The 18,128-nt window shown below is 44.4% G+C and overlaps 1 protein-coding gene across 1 annotated transcript; it reads right to left on the bottom strand.

Moving 5' to 3' along the window:
• Positions 1-127: 127 nt before the first annotated feature.
• LOC122751836 (zinc finger protein 420-like) lies at positions 128-17,898 on the bottom strand. The gene is made up of 6 exons (XM_043999019.1): positions 17,678-17,898; positions 10,828-11,009; positions 8,722-8,848; positions 8,150-8,242; positions 5,203-5,294; positions 128-3,923 (listed from the first exon to the last, which is right to left on the bottom strand). Exons 2-6 carry the CDS (start codon positions 10,858-10,860, stop codon positions 885-887), a joined length of 3,384 nt encoding a protein of 1,127 aa, XP_043854954.1. The 5' UTR covers positions 10,861-11,009; positions 17,678-17,898; the 3' UTR covers positions 128-884.
• Between the last annotated feature and the right edge of the window lie 230 nt (positions 17,899-18,128).

Below are 18,128 nucleotides of genomic sequence, written 5' to 3'. Positions count from 1 at the left end.
ATATGGTAAATCTCTATGGACAAATGACCCATGATGTAAAAATAAAAGGCATCAATAAAACTTATTACAAAACATAAATAAATGAATGGAGAAAGAAAGTGTTTAATGCACAAATCTATTTCCCAGTTTTCTTGGATGTTTCTTGTGACTGTTTTAAAAACAAAATACACACCTTTTGGGCTGAGGTTTCTTATGCATCCGAATGCCTGCAACTTATCAGTGGGAGTTAAAAATAGAAGGGATGTTTTTTAGACGATAGTCTAATTGAGATCTGACACACTACCATAATTTGATGCACTGATCAGTACAACTCTTATTGCCACCTAATGGCAACCAATGTGAACTGCATGGAGCTCAGGAGAAACAAAGGAAATTGTTATTTGCCCCTCTCAAAACACCATGAAATAGTGTGGCTGGTAATCAAGTCAGCAATCTTGACTCTCCAGCATTAAACAAACAGCAAGCTGTTATGATACTCTTGTCATTATTACATTGCTGCAGTTCATCTCCAGCATGAAGTCTATGATATTAAATAAGGGATGAAATATATACAATGAAGATCTTTTCATGGTTATAGTATTCATAACTTTCTTTTGCCTTAATTTTCTGTGCCTTCCTAAGTGCTCCATTAATGCCAAAGACTTTCTTGCATTTTATTACACTTTATGGAATTTCTCACTGCACATTCTCTGGTGTTCAGTAAAGTGTCCTTTTTGGCTGAAGGCTTTTTTGCATTCATTGCTTCTATGTAGTTACTCTCAAATATGAGGTCTCTGATAACAAGTCAAGCACAAACTATATATTTCAATTGTTTCAAGCTTACCCTCCGGCGTGAATTTTTATTTATTAATTCTGCATGGCAAAGCTTTCCTACATTTATCATATTAACTAGGTTCCTCTTCTGTATGAATGCTTTTGTGTTTGCTAAGTAATGACCTCCGGGTGAAATTTTTCCCACATTCATTGCACTCAAAGGGTTTCTCTCCAGTATGAGTTCTCTGATGTAAAACCATTGATGACCTCTGGTTGAAGTTTTTTCCACATTCATTACACTCAAAGGGTTTTTCTCCAGTATGAATCCTCTGGTGTGAAATAAGTGATGACCTCCGGCTGAAGTTTTTCCCACATTCATTACACTCAAAAGGTTTTTCTCCAGTGTGAATCCTCTGGTGCTTAATGAGTGATGACCGCAGACTAAATTTTTTCCCACATTCATTACACTCATAGGGTTTCTCTCCAGTATGAATTCTCTGATGTACAGTAAGGTGAGACTTGCTGTAAAAAGCTTTCCCACATTCATTACATTCATAAGGTTTCTCTCCAGTATGAATTCTCAAATGGAAAACAAATGATTTTCTATGGCTAAAGCTTTTCCCACATTCATTACACTCATATGGTTTCTCTCCAGTGTGGATTCTCTGGTGTATAATAAGCTGAGATCTGTTGTGGAAAGCTTTACCACATTCATCACACTCAAAGGGTTTCTCTCCAGTATGAGTTCTTTGATGCACATTAAGCTGAGATTTGTGATGGAAGGCCTTTTCACATTCATTACACTTAAAGGGTTTCTCTCCAGTGTGAATTCTCTGATGTACAGTAAGCTGAGATTTATTGTAGAATGCTTTCCCACATTCATGACACTCAAAGGGTTTCTCTCCAGTATGAATTCTTTGATGAACAACAAGCTGAGATTTGTTATAGAAGGATTTTCTACATTCATTACACTCTAAGGATTTGTCCCCAGTATGAATTCTCTTATGTACAGTAAGCTGAGATTTGTTGTGGAAGGCTTTTTCACAATCATTACACCGAAAGGGTTTTTCTCCAGTGTGAGTTCTCTGATGGAAAAGAAATGACTTCTTATAATTGAAATTTTTCCCACATTCAGGACACTCAAAGGGTTTTTCTCCAGAATGAATTTTCTGATGGAAAGTAAGTGATTTCCTTTGGCTGAAGTTTTTCCCACATTCAGTACACTCAAAGGGTTTCTCTCCAGTATGAATCCTCTGATGTTCAGTAAGGTGGTCCTTTCGGGTGAAGGCTTTCCTACAATTGTCACATTCAAAGGGTTTTTCACCAGTGTGAATTCTCTCATGTTTATTAAGTTGACTCTTTGACATAAAGGTTTTCCTACATTCAAGACATACAAAAGGTTTCTGTCCAGTATGAGTGCTCTGATGTACAGAAAGCTGGTATTTGTTGTGGAAGGTTTTGCCACATTCAACACATTGAAAGGGTTTCTCTCCTGTATGAATTCTCTGATGTTCAATTAGGTGAAATTTGTCTCGGAAGGCTTTCATGCATTCATTGCATTCAAAAGGTTTCTTTCCAGTGTGAATTCTCTGGTGTGAACTAAGTGATGACCTCAAGCTGAAATTTTTCCCGCATTCCTTACACTCAAAGGGTTTCTCTCCAGTATGAATTCTCTGGTGTACAGTAAGATGAGATTTATCCCGAAAGGCTTTCCCACAATCATTACACTCAAAGGGCTTCTCTCCAGTGTGAATTCTCTGGTGTGAACTAAGTGATGACCTTTGGCTAAAAGTTTTCCCACATTCATTACACTCAAAGGGTTTTTCTCCAGTATGAATTCTCTGATGTACAGTAAGGTGAGACTTGTCACGAAAGGCTTTCCTACAGTCATTACATTCAAAGGGTTTCTTTGTAATATGATTTCTCTGATGTGAAATGAGTGAAGACCTTTGGCTAAAGTTTTTCCCACATTCGGTACACTCAAAGGGCTTTTCTCCAGTATGAATTCTCTGATGTATTATAAAGTAAGATTTATCATGGAAGACTTTCCTGCACACATTACATTCAAAAGACTTCTTTCCACTTGGAATCTTCTTGTGTTTATTAAACTGACTCTTCCACATAAAGGCTTTTCCACATTCATTACACTCAAAGGGTTTTTCTCCAGTATGAATTCTCTGATGTGAAATAAGTGATGATCTCTGGCTAAAGTTTTTTCCACATTCATCACATTCAAAAGGTTGCTCTCCAGTATGAATTCTCTGGTGTAGAGTAAGGCAAGATTTCTCACGGAAGGCTTTCCTACATTCATTACATTCAAAGGGTTTCTCTCCAGTATGAATTCTCTGATGTGCAGTAAGTTTACACCTCCACCTAAAGGATTTGTCACATTCATTACATTCAAATCGTTTCTCTTCCACATGAATTCTCTCATGTTCAGCAAGGATTCTCGTCAGGCTGAAAGCTTTTACAGAATTATCAGATTCAAAGGGTTTCTCACCAATGTGAATTTTCTTGTGTTTATTAAGTTGGCTCTTCCACATGAAGGCTTTCCCACATTCATTACACTCAAAGGGTTTCTCTCTGGTATGAATTCTCTGATGGAGAGTAAGGCAAGATTTGTAATGGAAGGCTTTTCTGCATTCATTACATTCAAAGAGCTTCTTTCCAGTGTGAATTTTCTGATGTAAAATAAGGGATGATTTCAGGCTGAAAGTTTTTGCACATTCGCTACACTCAAAGGGTTTCTCTCCAGTATGGATTCTCTGATGTAGTATAAGGTAAGATTTGTCACGGAAAGCTCTTCCACATTCATTACATTCAAAGGGTTTCTCTCCGGTGTGAATTCTCTGATGTGCAGTGAGCTTACACCTCCATCTAAAGGCTTTACCACATTCATTACAATAAAAGGACTCCTTTGCAAAGCTAACTCTCTGATGTAGAGTAAAAAATTTCTCACATTCATTAGAAGGATGGAGTTTCTTTTGAGCATAGATTCTCTTACAGTCAGTAGGGCTTCTCAAATGACAAAAAGCTTTCCCACATTCTTTAATTTTACAGGATTTTTCACCTGGAAGAATTCTCTCATGATACATAAAGAGGGCATTCTGGCTAAAGGCTTTCTCATATTCATTCCATTTATTGGATTTCTCTGTGGTATAAGTTCCTTGCTGTAAAAGAAGGCAAGACTTATTATTAAAGGCTTTCTCACATTTATCATATTCAAAGGGTATCTCTTTGGTTTGAATTTCCTGGTGGGCAGAAGTCAAAAGCTTTGGACTAGGGGGCAGCTAGGTGGCGCAGTGGATAGAGCACCGGCCCTGGAGTCAGGAGTACCTAAGTTCAAATCCGGCCTCAGACACTTAACACTTACTAGCTGTGTGATGCTGGGCAAGTCACTTAACCCCAATTGCCACACACACACAGACACACACACACACAAAAAAGCTTTGGGCTAAAGTTTTCCAAAATTCATTAAAAGGGTTTCTCTCGGAGGCAGCTAGGTGGTGCAGTGGATAAAGCACCGGCCCTGGATTCAGGACTCCCTGAGTTCAAATCCGGCCTCAGACACTTGACACTTAACTAGCTGTGTGACCCTGGGCAAGTCACTTAACCCTCGTTGCCCTGCAAAAAACAAAAAAAAACCAAAAGGGTTTCTCTCCAATGTGAGTTCTTTAATGGGTACTGTCTTCCCCACTGATGAGAAGCTTTTCTATATTCATTAACACATTTAGTGTTTCTCTCCAATATATATTCACTGATAAAAATAGCTAGCATTTATATAGCACATTTAGGTTTGCAGAACTCTTTACAAATATTATTTCATTTTACTCTCATGACAACCTTGGGAGGTGAGTGCTATTATTATTATTATTCCCCCTTTACAGATGAGGAACTAAGACAGAGGTTAAATGACTTGTCCAAGGTCATACAGCTAATATGTGTATGAGGCTGGATTTGAACTAAAGTCTTCCTAATTGCAGGGTCCCTTCACTGCACCACCTTACTGCTATTAAGGAAGGGATTATCTTTTATGGAAGGCTTTCTCACATTCATTATGGTCATATTCCTATTCTCTAGTATATAAGTATGAAATTGAGTTCTGTCTGAGTAGTGTCAGAAGGGATTCCTATATTTACTGCCCTTGCCCATGTCATTCTATTATCTCTAAATAGATCTTATCACTGTGATACTCTCTTCAAATACATCATATCTACAGAGGCTTGCTTACTCTTCTGGAGAATTTGTCTTGTGAAACAATCACACACCCAGAAAAACTTCTTCCAAATATATTACAGTCAGAGGCACTCGCCTTATCAATAGGGCTACTATGAAGGAACGGTGGAGGAACATTTCTTCCCCAGCTCCCCCACCCCCAGTTTCCCCTTCTCTTCTCTACACCAACAGCACATTTCAAAATTTCTCCTAGCCAGCATTCCAGAGACCGACCTTTCGCAGCTTCTCCTTTGCGGATGTTCTCATGAGAATGTCCTGTTTTGGAGCAGAGTCTTTGGTTTCACATCTTTCCTCATGAAATGAACCTGAAAAAACAAAGTCAACAGTCACTGTTGTCTGCATTAGAAAAAAGAAAACTACTCTATATGAAGTCTGACATTCTGTTTGTTCTGTCAAGAGTGAAGATCAATACGCCAAAGGAAGAGCATATGCCTAGGCCTAAGTGAATTCTATTTGGAGACACTGGAAATACTTATATGTTGGTTAGATTTTGGGAAATGCTTTTTCCCTTTCTTTTTCCTTTTTCCTTTTTTGTCATAAAGGATAGAGGAGGAATATATTGGGAAGTGAAAGTGATATTTAAAGCTATTAATATACAATTATTTTAAAAGTTGTTTTTTTTTTTATGGGTCAAAGAGGGTTAAGTGACTTGCCCAGGCTCACACAGCTAGTAAGTGTCAAATGTCTGAGGCCAGATTTGAACTCAGGTCCTCCCGAATCCAGGACCCGTGCTCTATCCACTGCCCCTCAATACACAAATTTTAAAGCTCTTATAGCTATCATTAGGGAACAGCAGCTTGGTATAGCATATAGAGCATCAGATGGAGAAGTTGAGAAGACCTGAACTCAAATGTTACCTTGGCAGTTACTAGATGCATGACCGAGCAAGTCATTTAACCCCTCTCTCCCTCAGTCTCCTCATCTGTAAGATGAGGAGACTGGACTGGATGACCTCTAAGGCCACCTATCAGAGGCAAGGACAGACCCCTGGGACCATCCGCTGGGGAGACCTCCTTCTCTAGGAGGGACGACCTCCAAGTCAATGACCACTTCCTGGCTCCAGCCATTCGGCCTCTTTCCCGGCCTCCTCTTGGCATCATCTTGTAGGCCAGGGATCCTTACACTTTCTCCACTCGGGACCCCTTTGTGCAACCTCAGGCACATAGGAATATAAACTAGGCAGACGTCATCTTTCGTTGTTGCCAACATTTTCATGACCCCCCCCCACATTCAGTCACACAACCCCATGTGGCTTTCAGACCACATGCCTTTTCCACAAGAATAACAGGAGAGACTTTTATCAAATACTCTGCCAAAATGCTCAGGCGAATTGTATCCACAGCATTTCCCTGTTCTATAAAGAGAATGACCGTGCCCAAAAAGCGCCATAGGGTCAGGATTAAAGTTAAACCGGCCAGCGACAGTGAAGGACAGACGCAGGAGAGAGAAGCCCATGAGGTGCGTCAGGTTGATGTGACCTTTCACACGCAATCTCTGCGGCTCTTGCCCAGAAGCCCTTCATTTCTGAGTCCATCCTCCCACCTCTCCTACCCAGGAAGCTATATCTTGTACCAAGAATTTAAAACAAGAAAGAGTCAAGAAAGCAGTTCAGCAAAGCCAAACAGCCACCACCAAGTCCGCCAGGGCAGGGCAGAGCCTGTTCTTGATCAAAGATCGCTGCCTTTGGGGATCACCTCTTTCTTTTCACCCACCAACTCTTTACTAATGTCTCAGAATCTGCCAGGAAAGAAAGACTCGCTGGCCCAGAGTCTGTGTGCCCCATTTTCCTTCCTGAAGTCCTGGGGTGCTCCCATCCATTTGCTGGTATGTTCCCCGCTAGGCCATGCGGGGCATCTAGTCCAGGTCCCGCCATCTCCTCAGGGGAATCGGGGTGCTCTCCCTCTGCCCTGACTTATGTGGGGCAGCAGCTCCCTATGGCCCCTGTTTGCTTCGTCCTTTCCAGCGTCACTGACATTCTTTCTACAAGAGCAGAAAAGCTCTCTTTGTCCCACTGAGAGGGTTCCTCACATCTGACCAGAGGGCCCAGCTACAGAAAACTGAATCTGGTCACACAGTCACGCATGGTCCCCTTTTTCCTCTACACTTCAAATACCAAAGGGTGGCAGTTGGGGACACCACAGGGCAGAATGTTGGGCCTGCAGTCAGAAAGACCCGAGTTCAAATCTGGTCTCTGACATTTCCTAGCTGTGCAACCTTGGGCAAGTCACTTAGTCCATTTGCCTCAATTTCCTCATCTGTTAACAAAGGATACTAACAGCATGAACATCACAGGATTTCTGTGAAGATCTCATGAGATACTATTTATAAAACTCACCACAGATCTGGAATACAGCAAGCACTTAATAAATGTTAGCTGTTATTACTATGAAATTCACCACAAACCCATTGTAGGCTAAAGCCCTCAGCTAATGTCAAATATTAAAGCCTGTTTCACCTCTTCCCCACAGGCCCAGAACCCTTACAGTAAAACTGCCTGTGTCCGATTTCAAAGGGGCAGTCAGTCGCTCAGGAGGCTTTTACTGGGGCAGGAGACAGAGGGATGGGGTGACAATCACAACAAGAAAGAAAACAGAACAGAAGGATCCTCAATGAAACGTGGGCCCAGGCGAGAAGGGCAATGCTGGGAGGGCCTTGAGAAAACGGTCAGGTTCACAATACAGAATACACTGTGAGAGGGCTGGACCCGGGATTTCATCAGTCCAGGAAGCTCCTGGGTAAGGAAGTCCCTCTACTGTGGTGGGTCTCAGAGAGACCCCTGACCTAGAGGAGCAGTGACGCCCCCGCCCAGGATCACACACTCAGGAAGAGGCATGAGAGGCGAGATGGGAAGCCACGTCTTCTGGGTCTCCAGACCGGCTTTCCAGCCGCCACACTGCCTCTCAGTCTATATACACACAATTAAATATCGTATCTTTTATAAAAATGTATTTGTATTTGTATTTATTTAAACATATTTACACAGACACTTACATATGAATATATTTGTCAAGGGGAAAATGACTGGTGATGCCTCCCTGCTAAATGATTACATGTAAATCATGCTGCAACCATGAAAGCTCCATGTGGATGATCACCACAAACACAAAGCTGCCGAATGGTCGGCGCCTCCCATCCGCCCGCCCACCTGTCACTGACTCACCTGGGCCAGGCTCTCCTGGGACCGCCCCCTCCAGCATCCAGGGAGCTTCTCCTCTCTCCAACCGGGAGATCACATCCGGCTTCACTGGGAGCCCTGATCACAGGGAGAGAAATGAGGAAGGTCCTGAGACAGAAAACCAGCCCAGGATCCCATCTTGGCCCCCTTCTCTGCAGGGAGCAGAGGCCATGCTGAGAGGGCCCAGAGGCCGGGCTCATGCCCTTATAGGGATGGAGTTCAGATCTAGTTGGGACTCAGAGAGACCATTGATTCACTGACCTCCCTCCCTGCCAAGAGGAGAGGACCTTGTCATGTCCTGGGACAGACCAAGAACCTTTGCCCTGGGGAGACAGAAAGTGTGACAAAGGGACAGGACACCCACTCACAACAGACCAAGACCCTTCCCTAGGGAACAGAAAGCAGGAATGCGGTTTCCAGGGTCTTCCCCCAGTCCACGGGCTAGACCCCATTGCTACAGAGAAACCCCAGCTCAGGGGAGCTCGTGTGTCACCCCTCAATGTTTACCGAGTAAGAAGCAGAGACACCCCAGGTCAAGGGAGAAGGGGTGTCCTTACCCAGGGAGATGAGGTTCTTCAAGGTCTCCAGCATCACCTCCCTGTACAGGGCCCTCTGGGCAGGGTCCAGGCGGCTCCACTCCTCTGGGGTGAAGTCCACAGACACATCCTTGAAGCTCACTGATTCCTGAAACATCAAACACATCTCTTCTTACCTATGCGGTTCATGAGGGAGACACAGAAATGACAAGAGAAATGTGAGTGAGATTTTCCCATTACTTATTGATATCTATGATTTAAGTCATTCCTTATAGATGATAATAAATTAAGACATATTATAGATGCTTGAGTCAGTATGTCCTCTCACGCATGAAAGCCTCGTCCTATGAAAGTTTGCGGTTAGGATGGACCAATCGGGATGAAAGTCAGATTCCCAAAATAGCTACTCTGGAGTTGCTATGGACCAATCAGAATTGGTAGAATAAGAAGTACAGCAACATCCTGATTAAGGTATTCAAAGTTCATCAAATGGCCTAAGAGTGGCTTAAATGTGGGATAGTTTGCCACAGATGTCCCCTTCTAAATCCATAGACAGGTTTTCTACTTGCACATGTGAGATGTGATATTGCAATTCTGTAAGTTTTGAGTTATGTTACTTAGCAACAATGACACTAAGGACCAGTAGATGAGAGGACACGACTATATACTTGCTTATTGCAGAAAGAGCTAACTGCATTCATACGGCTTTAATCTTGGGGACTATATGGGTATAACCATCCCTCCTTCCTGAGGCTTGAAGTCTTTGGGTGCTAGACCTGAGACCAGCTTTACTGGGAGACAGGATCCCTCTTAATAAACCTATTTTCTTTGGCTCGGAGATTGGTTTTTTCTCTGTCTAACATCGGGACTTAGAAATTTTCGAGACAGGAATGATGGGGAGAAGTTCTCCAATCCTGAGTTCTCTCAAGGAAATGGTTGGTGTCTGGTAACATCCTTGACGGCTAGGGGGTACAGTGGGTAGAGTGTTAGGCCTGGAGCGAGGAAGACTCATTTTCTTGAGTTCAAATCTGGACTCGGACAATGGCTTAGCTGTGTGACCCTGGGCAAGTCACTTCACCCTGTTTGCCTCAGTTTCCTGATCTGTAAAATGAACTAGAGAAGGAAATGGCAAATTGTTCCAGTATCTTTGCCAAGAAAACCCCCAATGGGGTCATTGATTTCAAGTGGGTGGGAGCTCTCTTAAGTCCATGTTCTCTAATTCCTGGGTGCTCAGCATTTCTGGCTGAACATCGAGTTGTCTGAATTCTATCAACCCACTGGTGGGGCCATCTGTAAGGCCTCAGGAGCCCACCACAGAGCTCAACTTGATGTGGGATGGAATTAAGGGTCAAATTCCTCATGAGTTGTCCCAAAAGAATTACAAGACTCAGTGACTCAGTTTCCCAAGTTTTATTGCAGTACTGTGAGTGACCATAGAGAGGGAATCATGGAGGTGTCTCTGGAATAGGGAAAGATGAAACAGTTATATTTATACCATGGATAAATTGATCATCAGTCTCATTATAATAATCTCCACTTTAGAGAGGTACAGGGGTGGGCTTCTCCTAATTGGGAGTTCCTGGGGGCTTGAGCCCACCCCAGAGGTGGGTGCCTTTTTCTGTGGAGGTGTGTTTTGGGGGGCTACCAGTCATAAGGTGAATCTGGGGACAAATTTGATCTTTTTTGCACGTCACCTTTTCATTCCCATGTCTACTTTCAATACCTTTTCATTTATCAGTTTGAATTTCTATACCCTGTCTGTGTATCATTGTTATTGGTAAGGTCTCTATGACCTGCCTCTTTCTGTTCTTGTTATGGGTGCTGATTCATGTGGGTAATGAGAACCTAGGCCCTGACTTGTATTAATGAAGTCTCAAGTCTGAAGTTACCCATTAAGGGGTCTGGATCCCTCTTGGAGCTCATACCTTAATTAGAGCTTGGGTCTTGGGTCTTTCTGTTAACCCCTTGTTTGCCTCCTACATCAAACTGCGAGTGTGGTTGGGGTCTCACCGCCAGTCCTATGGGGGAGAATGGCTGAAGCTCCAATGCCTAACTGGAGCCCACAGGAGCAGACACAAGGGAGTTACAAGGATGTCAGACGGCGTCTCATGAGACACTTGCACTCACCTGGTAAGCAGATGTCCAGAGCTCAAGAGGCATTTCTTCCTGCCCTTGCCCCACCTCTTGGTACTTATCTTGGGGAAGTGCAGGAAAGCAGAGCCGAGGAGGAAAGACGGATGAGTCACTGCAGAGATCCAGAGGAGGGGGAATTCTCCTCACAGCACTTGGGTGTGGCTACCACGGCCCTACTGGACAGAGGGTATGAGGGTTAAAGTCAATGACCTTTAAGACAGTGTTTGAGAGAACATCTGTGAATGTGCCCTGTAACAGCCCTGAGTCCTTCTAGGAAGGGAACAAGCACTTATGTAGTACCTACTGTATGCCTGGCACTGGCTAAGCACATTACAGATATCATCTCCTTATATCTTCACAACAGCCCTGGGGGGAGGCGACTCTATTATCCCCATTTTACAGTTGAGGAAACTGAGGCAGGCAGAGGTGAAGTGACTTGCTCAAGGTCACACAGATAGCCAGTGTCTGAGGCTGGATTTGAACTCAGGTCCTCTTGACTCCAAGGCCAGTGCTCTGTCCTGTGCCATCAGCCACTCACGATACTAACCACCCAAAGGCGAGTCTGACCCCACAGTTGTAGCCAACCCATTCCTGGGCTCCCTATTTCTAGTCTCTTTTGTCCCAATCCACATTCCACACACGAAGCCTCCAGGTGATTGAAGGGGAGACAAGCTAGAAGAGGCAGAAGCCACACACAGAGCCCGGGCAGTCGGGGGCAGAGCCGGGCAGTCAGGGGCAGAGCCGCAGCCCCGGGCGGGCAGGGCAGGATCAGAACCACGGCCCCGGGCAGGCAGGGCAGAGCCGGGCAGTCAGGGGCAGAGCCGGGCAGTCAGGGGCAGAGCCGGGCAGTCGGGGGCAGAGCCGGGGCAGTCGGGGGCAGAGCCGCAGCCCCGGGCGGGCAGGGCAGGATCAGAACCACGGCCCCGGGCGGACAGGGGCAGAGCTGAACCCCGGATGATAAGTGTTCTGTCTTCACTCCAAGCCCGGCGCTCTGTGCCCAGACGCCTCTGGCTCAATACCAGGGGAATGACACGTCAACAACAAAAGGTACAAACTAGGTGCAGAAAAGGCTTGGGCCAAACACCACCTTCTTGCATCATAAATATGAGAGACAAGAGAAAAGCAGATGATCCTTGATGGGGCGACAGAACCTGGCCAGAAGCACCCGATCAGCCCTGGAGAAAGAGCAAGCGGTCAGGCGGGAGCGCCAGTCACCGCGTCATTGGAAGAAGAGGCGGTGACGTCAGCAAGAGCGGGAGGAAGGAGGCGCCACCTGCCAGGCGGCAGGACAGCGCGTGGCAACCAGCCCGGGGAGGTCGGCCCTCAGACCCTCGAGGTTTCTGTATCCGGCCCTTTTGCGACGGCAGATTTGTTCCAACATGATTGACACATCAGGGAACACCTGATCGCTGCTTGGACGTCTTTCTGGGGGAACAGTGAGAAAGCTGCACCCTCATTTGCGGGCCGACTTCAGGGCTCTGTCGGGGAAAGGGCCGCGTCTGTCTCCTGGTGCGGGGGTGGAGTTGGTGAAGCGTTCAGCCCAGCATCGGGGACACACAGTAGGCGCTACATAAATGCTTGTCCCTCTCCTCCCCTCCACGAGCTCATTCTGGTCCTGCAGCCTCAAATGAGGTGCCGTGGATTAGGCTACTTGTGTATTTCGGCCCACACCGGAAACGATGCCACCACTCCTATGAGGCTCTGATTTTTTTCTGTGCCTCTAATCCCGTTTCCCATCAGCCCTGTAGTTTTTATTGTCAGATTCTGAAGAGCAAGGTGCTTTGGGGGAATGTCTGCGTCCCTCTGGAGCAGAAATGCTTGTATTGCCCCTACAACCCAACAGAAAGGTAGAAAAAATCCCACTCACAATAACAACAGAATACATGATGCCTTGCGGTCTACCTACCAAGGTATAAGGTGACCTCGCACACCCTCACTCACTTAAATCCTATTCAGGGCAAGTCATGACATCACCCTGAAGTCATGGTCCTCTTCTAGAACAAAGGACAAACAACAATAACCAAGGTACACATCAAAATTAGAGAAATACAACAGACTCTTCAGAGAAATAAAGGAAGACATATTTTGTTTTTGTTTGGTTTGGTTTTTTTGCAAGGCAATGAGGGTTAAGTGACTTGCCCAGGGTCACACAGCTACTAAGTGTCAAGTGTCTGGGGCTGGATTTGAACTCAGGTCCTCCTGAATCCAGGGCTGGTGCTTTATCCACTGTGCCACCTAGCTGCCCCCAAGGAAGCCATATTTTGAGAGATATTAACTGCTCATGGATGGGCTACAACAACATAATCAGAGTGGCAATATTGTCAAATTTAATTTACAGATTCTATGCCGTGCCACTCAAACCACTAAAGTACTGCTTTATAAAACTAGAAAAAATTAAATTTATCTGGAGAATCTCAAGAGAAATAACAAGAAATGAAATCTCAAAATACACAACAAGGAAGCAATTATCAACAGCACAACAAAAATCTATTACGTTCATGTGCCAAGATTTTTTCGTTCTTCCTCAACTGATGAGCATTTCTGTCTCCAGTTCTTTGCTAACACAAAAAGTGCTATGATAAATATTTCAGTGTATATGAGCCCTTTTTTAAAACCTGTGACCTCCCTGGGGTATATGGCCAGCAATACAGGCTCTAGATCAAGGAACACGGGCATTTTAGCCACTTTTTTTTTTCATCATTCCAAACTGTTTTCCAGAATGGTTGTACCAACTCACAGGTCTATCAACAATGTATTCATGTGTCTGTCAATTCCTCCAACATTAACTATTCCCATCTTTTGTCACTTTTGTCAATTTGTAAGATGTACAGGGTTCTAATTTGCAAATCCCATTTGTTATTCATTTGAAGAATTTTTCTATAAGGTTAACAATTTATAATTCTTTTAAGAATTGTTCGGTCATGTTCTTTTATGTTCTTTATATATCTTTGATATCAAATCCTCATTAGGGATATTTGACTTTTTTAAAAAGTGCTTTTTATTCCTTCTAGGTGGTTTTTCCATTATCCTAAGTGTTATCATTTTGTTTGTACAAAAGCTTTTCAATCTTATATAATCTAAATTATCTATCTTATCTGTTACAATTAATTCTGCCCCTTGTTTGGTTAAGAATTCATTCTTTTTTTTTTCTTTTTTTTTTTCAGGGCAATGAGGGTTAAGCGATTTGCCCAGGGTCACACAGCTAGTAAGTGTCAAGTGTCTGAGGCTGCATTTGAATTCAGGTCCTCCTGAATCCAGGGCTGGTGCTCTATTCACTGCGCCACCTAGGTGACCCCAAGAATTCATTCTTGATCTCCTTCTGTAAACGGTACATGATCTCCTTTCTCTTCTAATTGCTTAATGATTAGGGAGTTTTTTTCCTAGATAACATATTTTGGAGTTTATTGAACACTGGGCTGAGTTACATTCTTTCTTTTTTGGGCAGGGCAATGAGGGTTAAGTGACTTGCCCAGGGTCAAACAGCTCATAAGTTTCAAGTGTCTGAGGCCAGATTTGAACTCAGGTCCTCCTGACTCCAGGGCCGATGTTCTATCCACTGTGCCACCTAGCTGCCCCAGAATTACATTATTTCTGATTCATCCTTATCTAGTCTATTCCACTGATACAGTCTTCTATTTTTAACCAGTACCAAATCATTTTAATTATTGTTGCTTTATAATTTGAGATCTGATAACTAGCTCTTTCATTCATACTTTTTTTTTCATTATTTCCCTCATAGTCTAGATCTTTTGTTCTTCCAAATTAATTGTGTTATTCTTTTATCTAACTCTGTAAAATAGCTTTTTGGTGGTTTGATTGGTATAGCACTACAACTGTATGTTAACTTTGGTAGTTTTTGTCGTTCTTACTATATCAGTATGCCCTAGTCATGAGCACTTAATATTCCGCTATTTAAGTTTGGCTTTTAAAAAAAATTTCTCTAAGAAACATTTGGTAGTTATATCTATGTAAATATTGAATATTCTTTGGTAGAGTGACTCTCAAATATTTCATGCATTTTGTAGTCACTTTGACTGGGACTTCCCTTTCAATTCTGCCTCCTGGGCTTTATTATTACATAGAAAAGCTGTTGGCTTATTCTGTAGCATATAACTTTGTTAAAGCTATCATTCCAATAAGTTTCTTTGTTGGTCTTGCTAATTTTTTTTTCAGGGCAATGAGGGTTAAGTGACTTGCCCAGGGTCACACAGATAGTAAGTGTCAAGTGTTTGAGGCCAGATTTGAACTCAGGTCTTCCTGAATACAGGGCTGGTGCTTTATTCACTGTGCCATCTGGCTGTCCCTAAGATTTTCAAAATAAACCATAATGTTGTCAGCCAATAGGGATAGGATAGATTTTTTTTCCCCCTTCTTTGTCTATCTTTATGACTTTAATTTCTTTCTCTTATTCTATTTTTTTTTTTTTGGTGAGGCAATTGGGGTTAAGTGACTTGCCCAGGGTCACACAGCTAGTTAATGTTAAGTGTCTGAGGTCGGATTTGAACTCAGGTCCTCCTGAATCCAGGGCTGGTGCTCTATCCACTGCGCCACCTAGCTGCCCCTCCTATTCTATTTCTACTGCTATTGTTTTTAGTACTATATTAAATAATAATGGGGAAAGGGGTACCCTTGCTTTACTCTTTATTTACTGGGAAAGCTTCTAAAATATTCCCCATTGCTTTTGTTTTTACATATATTTTATCAGATTAAATACCTATATGCCAACATTTTCTTTAGCACAAATAAGTATTGTACTTATTGAAGAGTATTATATTTAGTGAAGAAATTAATGAGCATTAATTGAAAGTTTTTTCTTAATTAATTGAGATAAAGATGTGATTTTGGTGGTTTTGGTTCTTAATATTATTTTGTTTTCCTAATATTGAACCATCTTTACAACCCTGATATAAATCCAAGTTAAGTCATAATTTATTTTATATAAATTATCATAATCTTTTGCCAGGATATTGTTTAAATATTTTAATCAATATTCATTAATGATATTAGTCAATGGTCCTCTTTACTTGCTTTATCCTTCCCTGGCTCGGGTAATAGGACTGTATTTGTCTTGTAAAAGGAATGTGGTAGATTCTTTTCTTTATCAGTTTTTAAGAAGAATTTGTGTAGTACAGATATTAATGAAACCTCTTTAAAAGTGGCATTATCAAACTACAGTGACACAAACTGTTTTAGAACTGCCCACAGGGGAAAAATTGTTTTTATATTTCATGGTTGGAGCAGTGCAAAAACTGACTGTGGGCCAGATTTGACCATGAGGCTGGAGTTTGCTGATTCCTGCTCTAAAAGTTTGAAAGAACTAGCTGTAAAAGAACTACCAAAAGGAATAGAGTGGAGCAGTCCTGGTATCAATGGATTATAGAAAAGGAAAAGTTCTTGGCCAAACAAAGAATAGGGAAGATCAGAGGATTATATAAAACTGGAATGTTTTTGTAGAAAGAGGAGAGTGAAATCAAAATTAGAAAATCAGAAATTAGAAAAGAGTTTGCAGCAAGTTTCTGTGAAAATTGTCTGGAATCCTAAATATATGGGAAATTGATTAGAATAAGGGTCATTGCCCAAAAGACAAATGGTCTAAGGACACAGACAATTTGCTAAAGAAGAAAGGCAAGCTATTAACTACCCTATGAAAAAATGTTCCAAATTAATCAAAGAAATGCCAATTAAAACAGCTCTGAGATTTCATCTCATTCCCATCAGATCGACAAAGATGATCCCCCCCCCAAAAAATGACAATTGATGGAGAGTTTTTAGGAGTACTGCTGATGGAGATGTGAATTGATCCAACCATTCTGGGAGAGTTTGGAATTATACCCAAAGGCCCTATCCATTGACACAGTGGGGTACACCCCACTGAGATCAAGGACAGAAAAGGGAACCATGTGAACAAAAATATCGATGACAGCATTCTTCGGTGCGGGGTGCCCATCGGGTGAAGAAGGCAAGGCCGGTGCATGAATGTCAGGGAGTATTAGCGAGTCCCATGAAATGACCAAAGGGCTGGGCTGGTGGAAATCAGATGGGACACAGCGCAACACTAGGAGGACGGTCTGTGAGTTTTCAAAGGATACAGCTGGACTCAGAAGACTGACCCACGGGCCACCTTTACCCCGTCTAGGCCCAGGGGACAGACTGGGGAGGTCACTGACTCGCCTTGGGCGTTATAGGGAGGCTTTTATTTGGGGGCTGGAGAACGGGGTAGACATCTACGCCATCAACACAACCACAAAAATAAAAGGGTCCAGCGATGGCCGGAAGGAGTGGTCAGCCCTAGAGGTAGCAAGGGAAGAGCTTCTATTCGGCCTCGGGCGCAGACGAGGAAACTGAGGCACGCAGGGGTTCCCTAACTTGGGGCGGGGGGGGGGGGGTCTCCCGGCCAGGGAGTGTATGAGGCTGGATTGGAATTCAGGTCTTCGCGGCGGGCTGGGGGAGGGGCGCTGGGGCAGGACCCCCTGGGAAAGAGGGAGCTTGGAGGGCCCCGGGCAGAACCGTCCCACCCGGCAGCTGCTGCCCAGCGTTCACGCCAGCTCCTGCAGCTGGGCCCGGCCTGGGCACCGAGTGAGGCCGGCCTGGAGGGCGCAGGGCCAGGGCGGTGGGGCCTCCCGGGGCCAGGCCCTGCTCTCTTCTCCCGCCGGGGAGGCAATGGGGAGCCACAGAGGGTTCCTGAGCGAGGGAGGAGGGGGCGGCCGGTCGGCTCCACCTGGAGCCCAACCCTCTAAGGGGCCCGGGGATGGGGTGGGGAGCAACGGACACCGTACGGGAGGGCACGGGGAGGGGGCCGGATCCAGGGCCTCACGCGTGCCCACTCACCAACCCCTCCACTCACCAGCTGTGCTGCACGGCGCATGCGCGCTTGCTCCCGCCGGCGCCCAGCCAGAAGTTGTGAGAACTGCGCCTGCGCACCCGGAGACTGTGAACTACCATTCCCAGGAGGCCTCGGGACCTTGAGCTTGAGGGGCCTTTGGGCCGCGCGCCCCCTAGGCACTGCGTGGCTTCTCGAAGACAGGACCCAGTTGTCAGCGGAGGCTTCTGCCTATTCTGCCGCTGACCCACACAGCCGCCCTGAGCCGCGCGTGCGCACTCTTTCTGTCCACTGTAGGCGCAGAGCCAATCCGCCGGCGGAACGGCGCCTGCGTACAGAGAGCCACAAAACTACAGTTCCCAGAATTCCATGTGGTCTATGGTAATTGGCCTGACAAGCCGCGAATCTGAGCGCAAGGATTCTGGGAAATGTAGTCGGTTCTGAGCCTTCCCTGGGAAAGAGAGCGGTGGATATT

This window comes from Dromiciops gliroides, chromosome 3, assembly GCF_019393635.1.
Source record: "Dromiciops gliroides isolate mDroGli1 chromosome 3, mDroGli1.pri, whole genome shotgun sequence".
NCBI classification, from domain to species: Eukaryota; Metazoa; Chordata; class Mammalia; order Microbiotheria; family Microbiotheriidae; genus Dromiciops; species Dromiciops gliroides.
Note: the sequence above shows the minus strand (reverse complement) of the source record. Positions and strands in the feature narration are given on the sequence as shown.

Excerpts from the sequence above, each read along its gene's own strand:
- LOC122751836 (XM_043999019.1), bottom strand. The coding sequence starts at position 10,860 with ATGCCTCTTGAGCTCTGGACATCTGCTTACCAG. Across the intron at positions 8,849-10,827 it reads TCTGGACATCTGCTTACCAG|GAATCAGTGAGCTTCAAGGA; the intron begins GTGAGTGCAAGT and ends TTGATGTTTCAG. Across the intron at positions 5,295-8,149 it reads CCCAGGAGAGCCTGGCCCAG|GTTCATTTCATGAGGAAAGA; the intron begins GTGAGTCAGTGA and ends TTGTTTTTTCAG.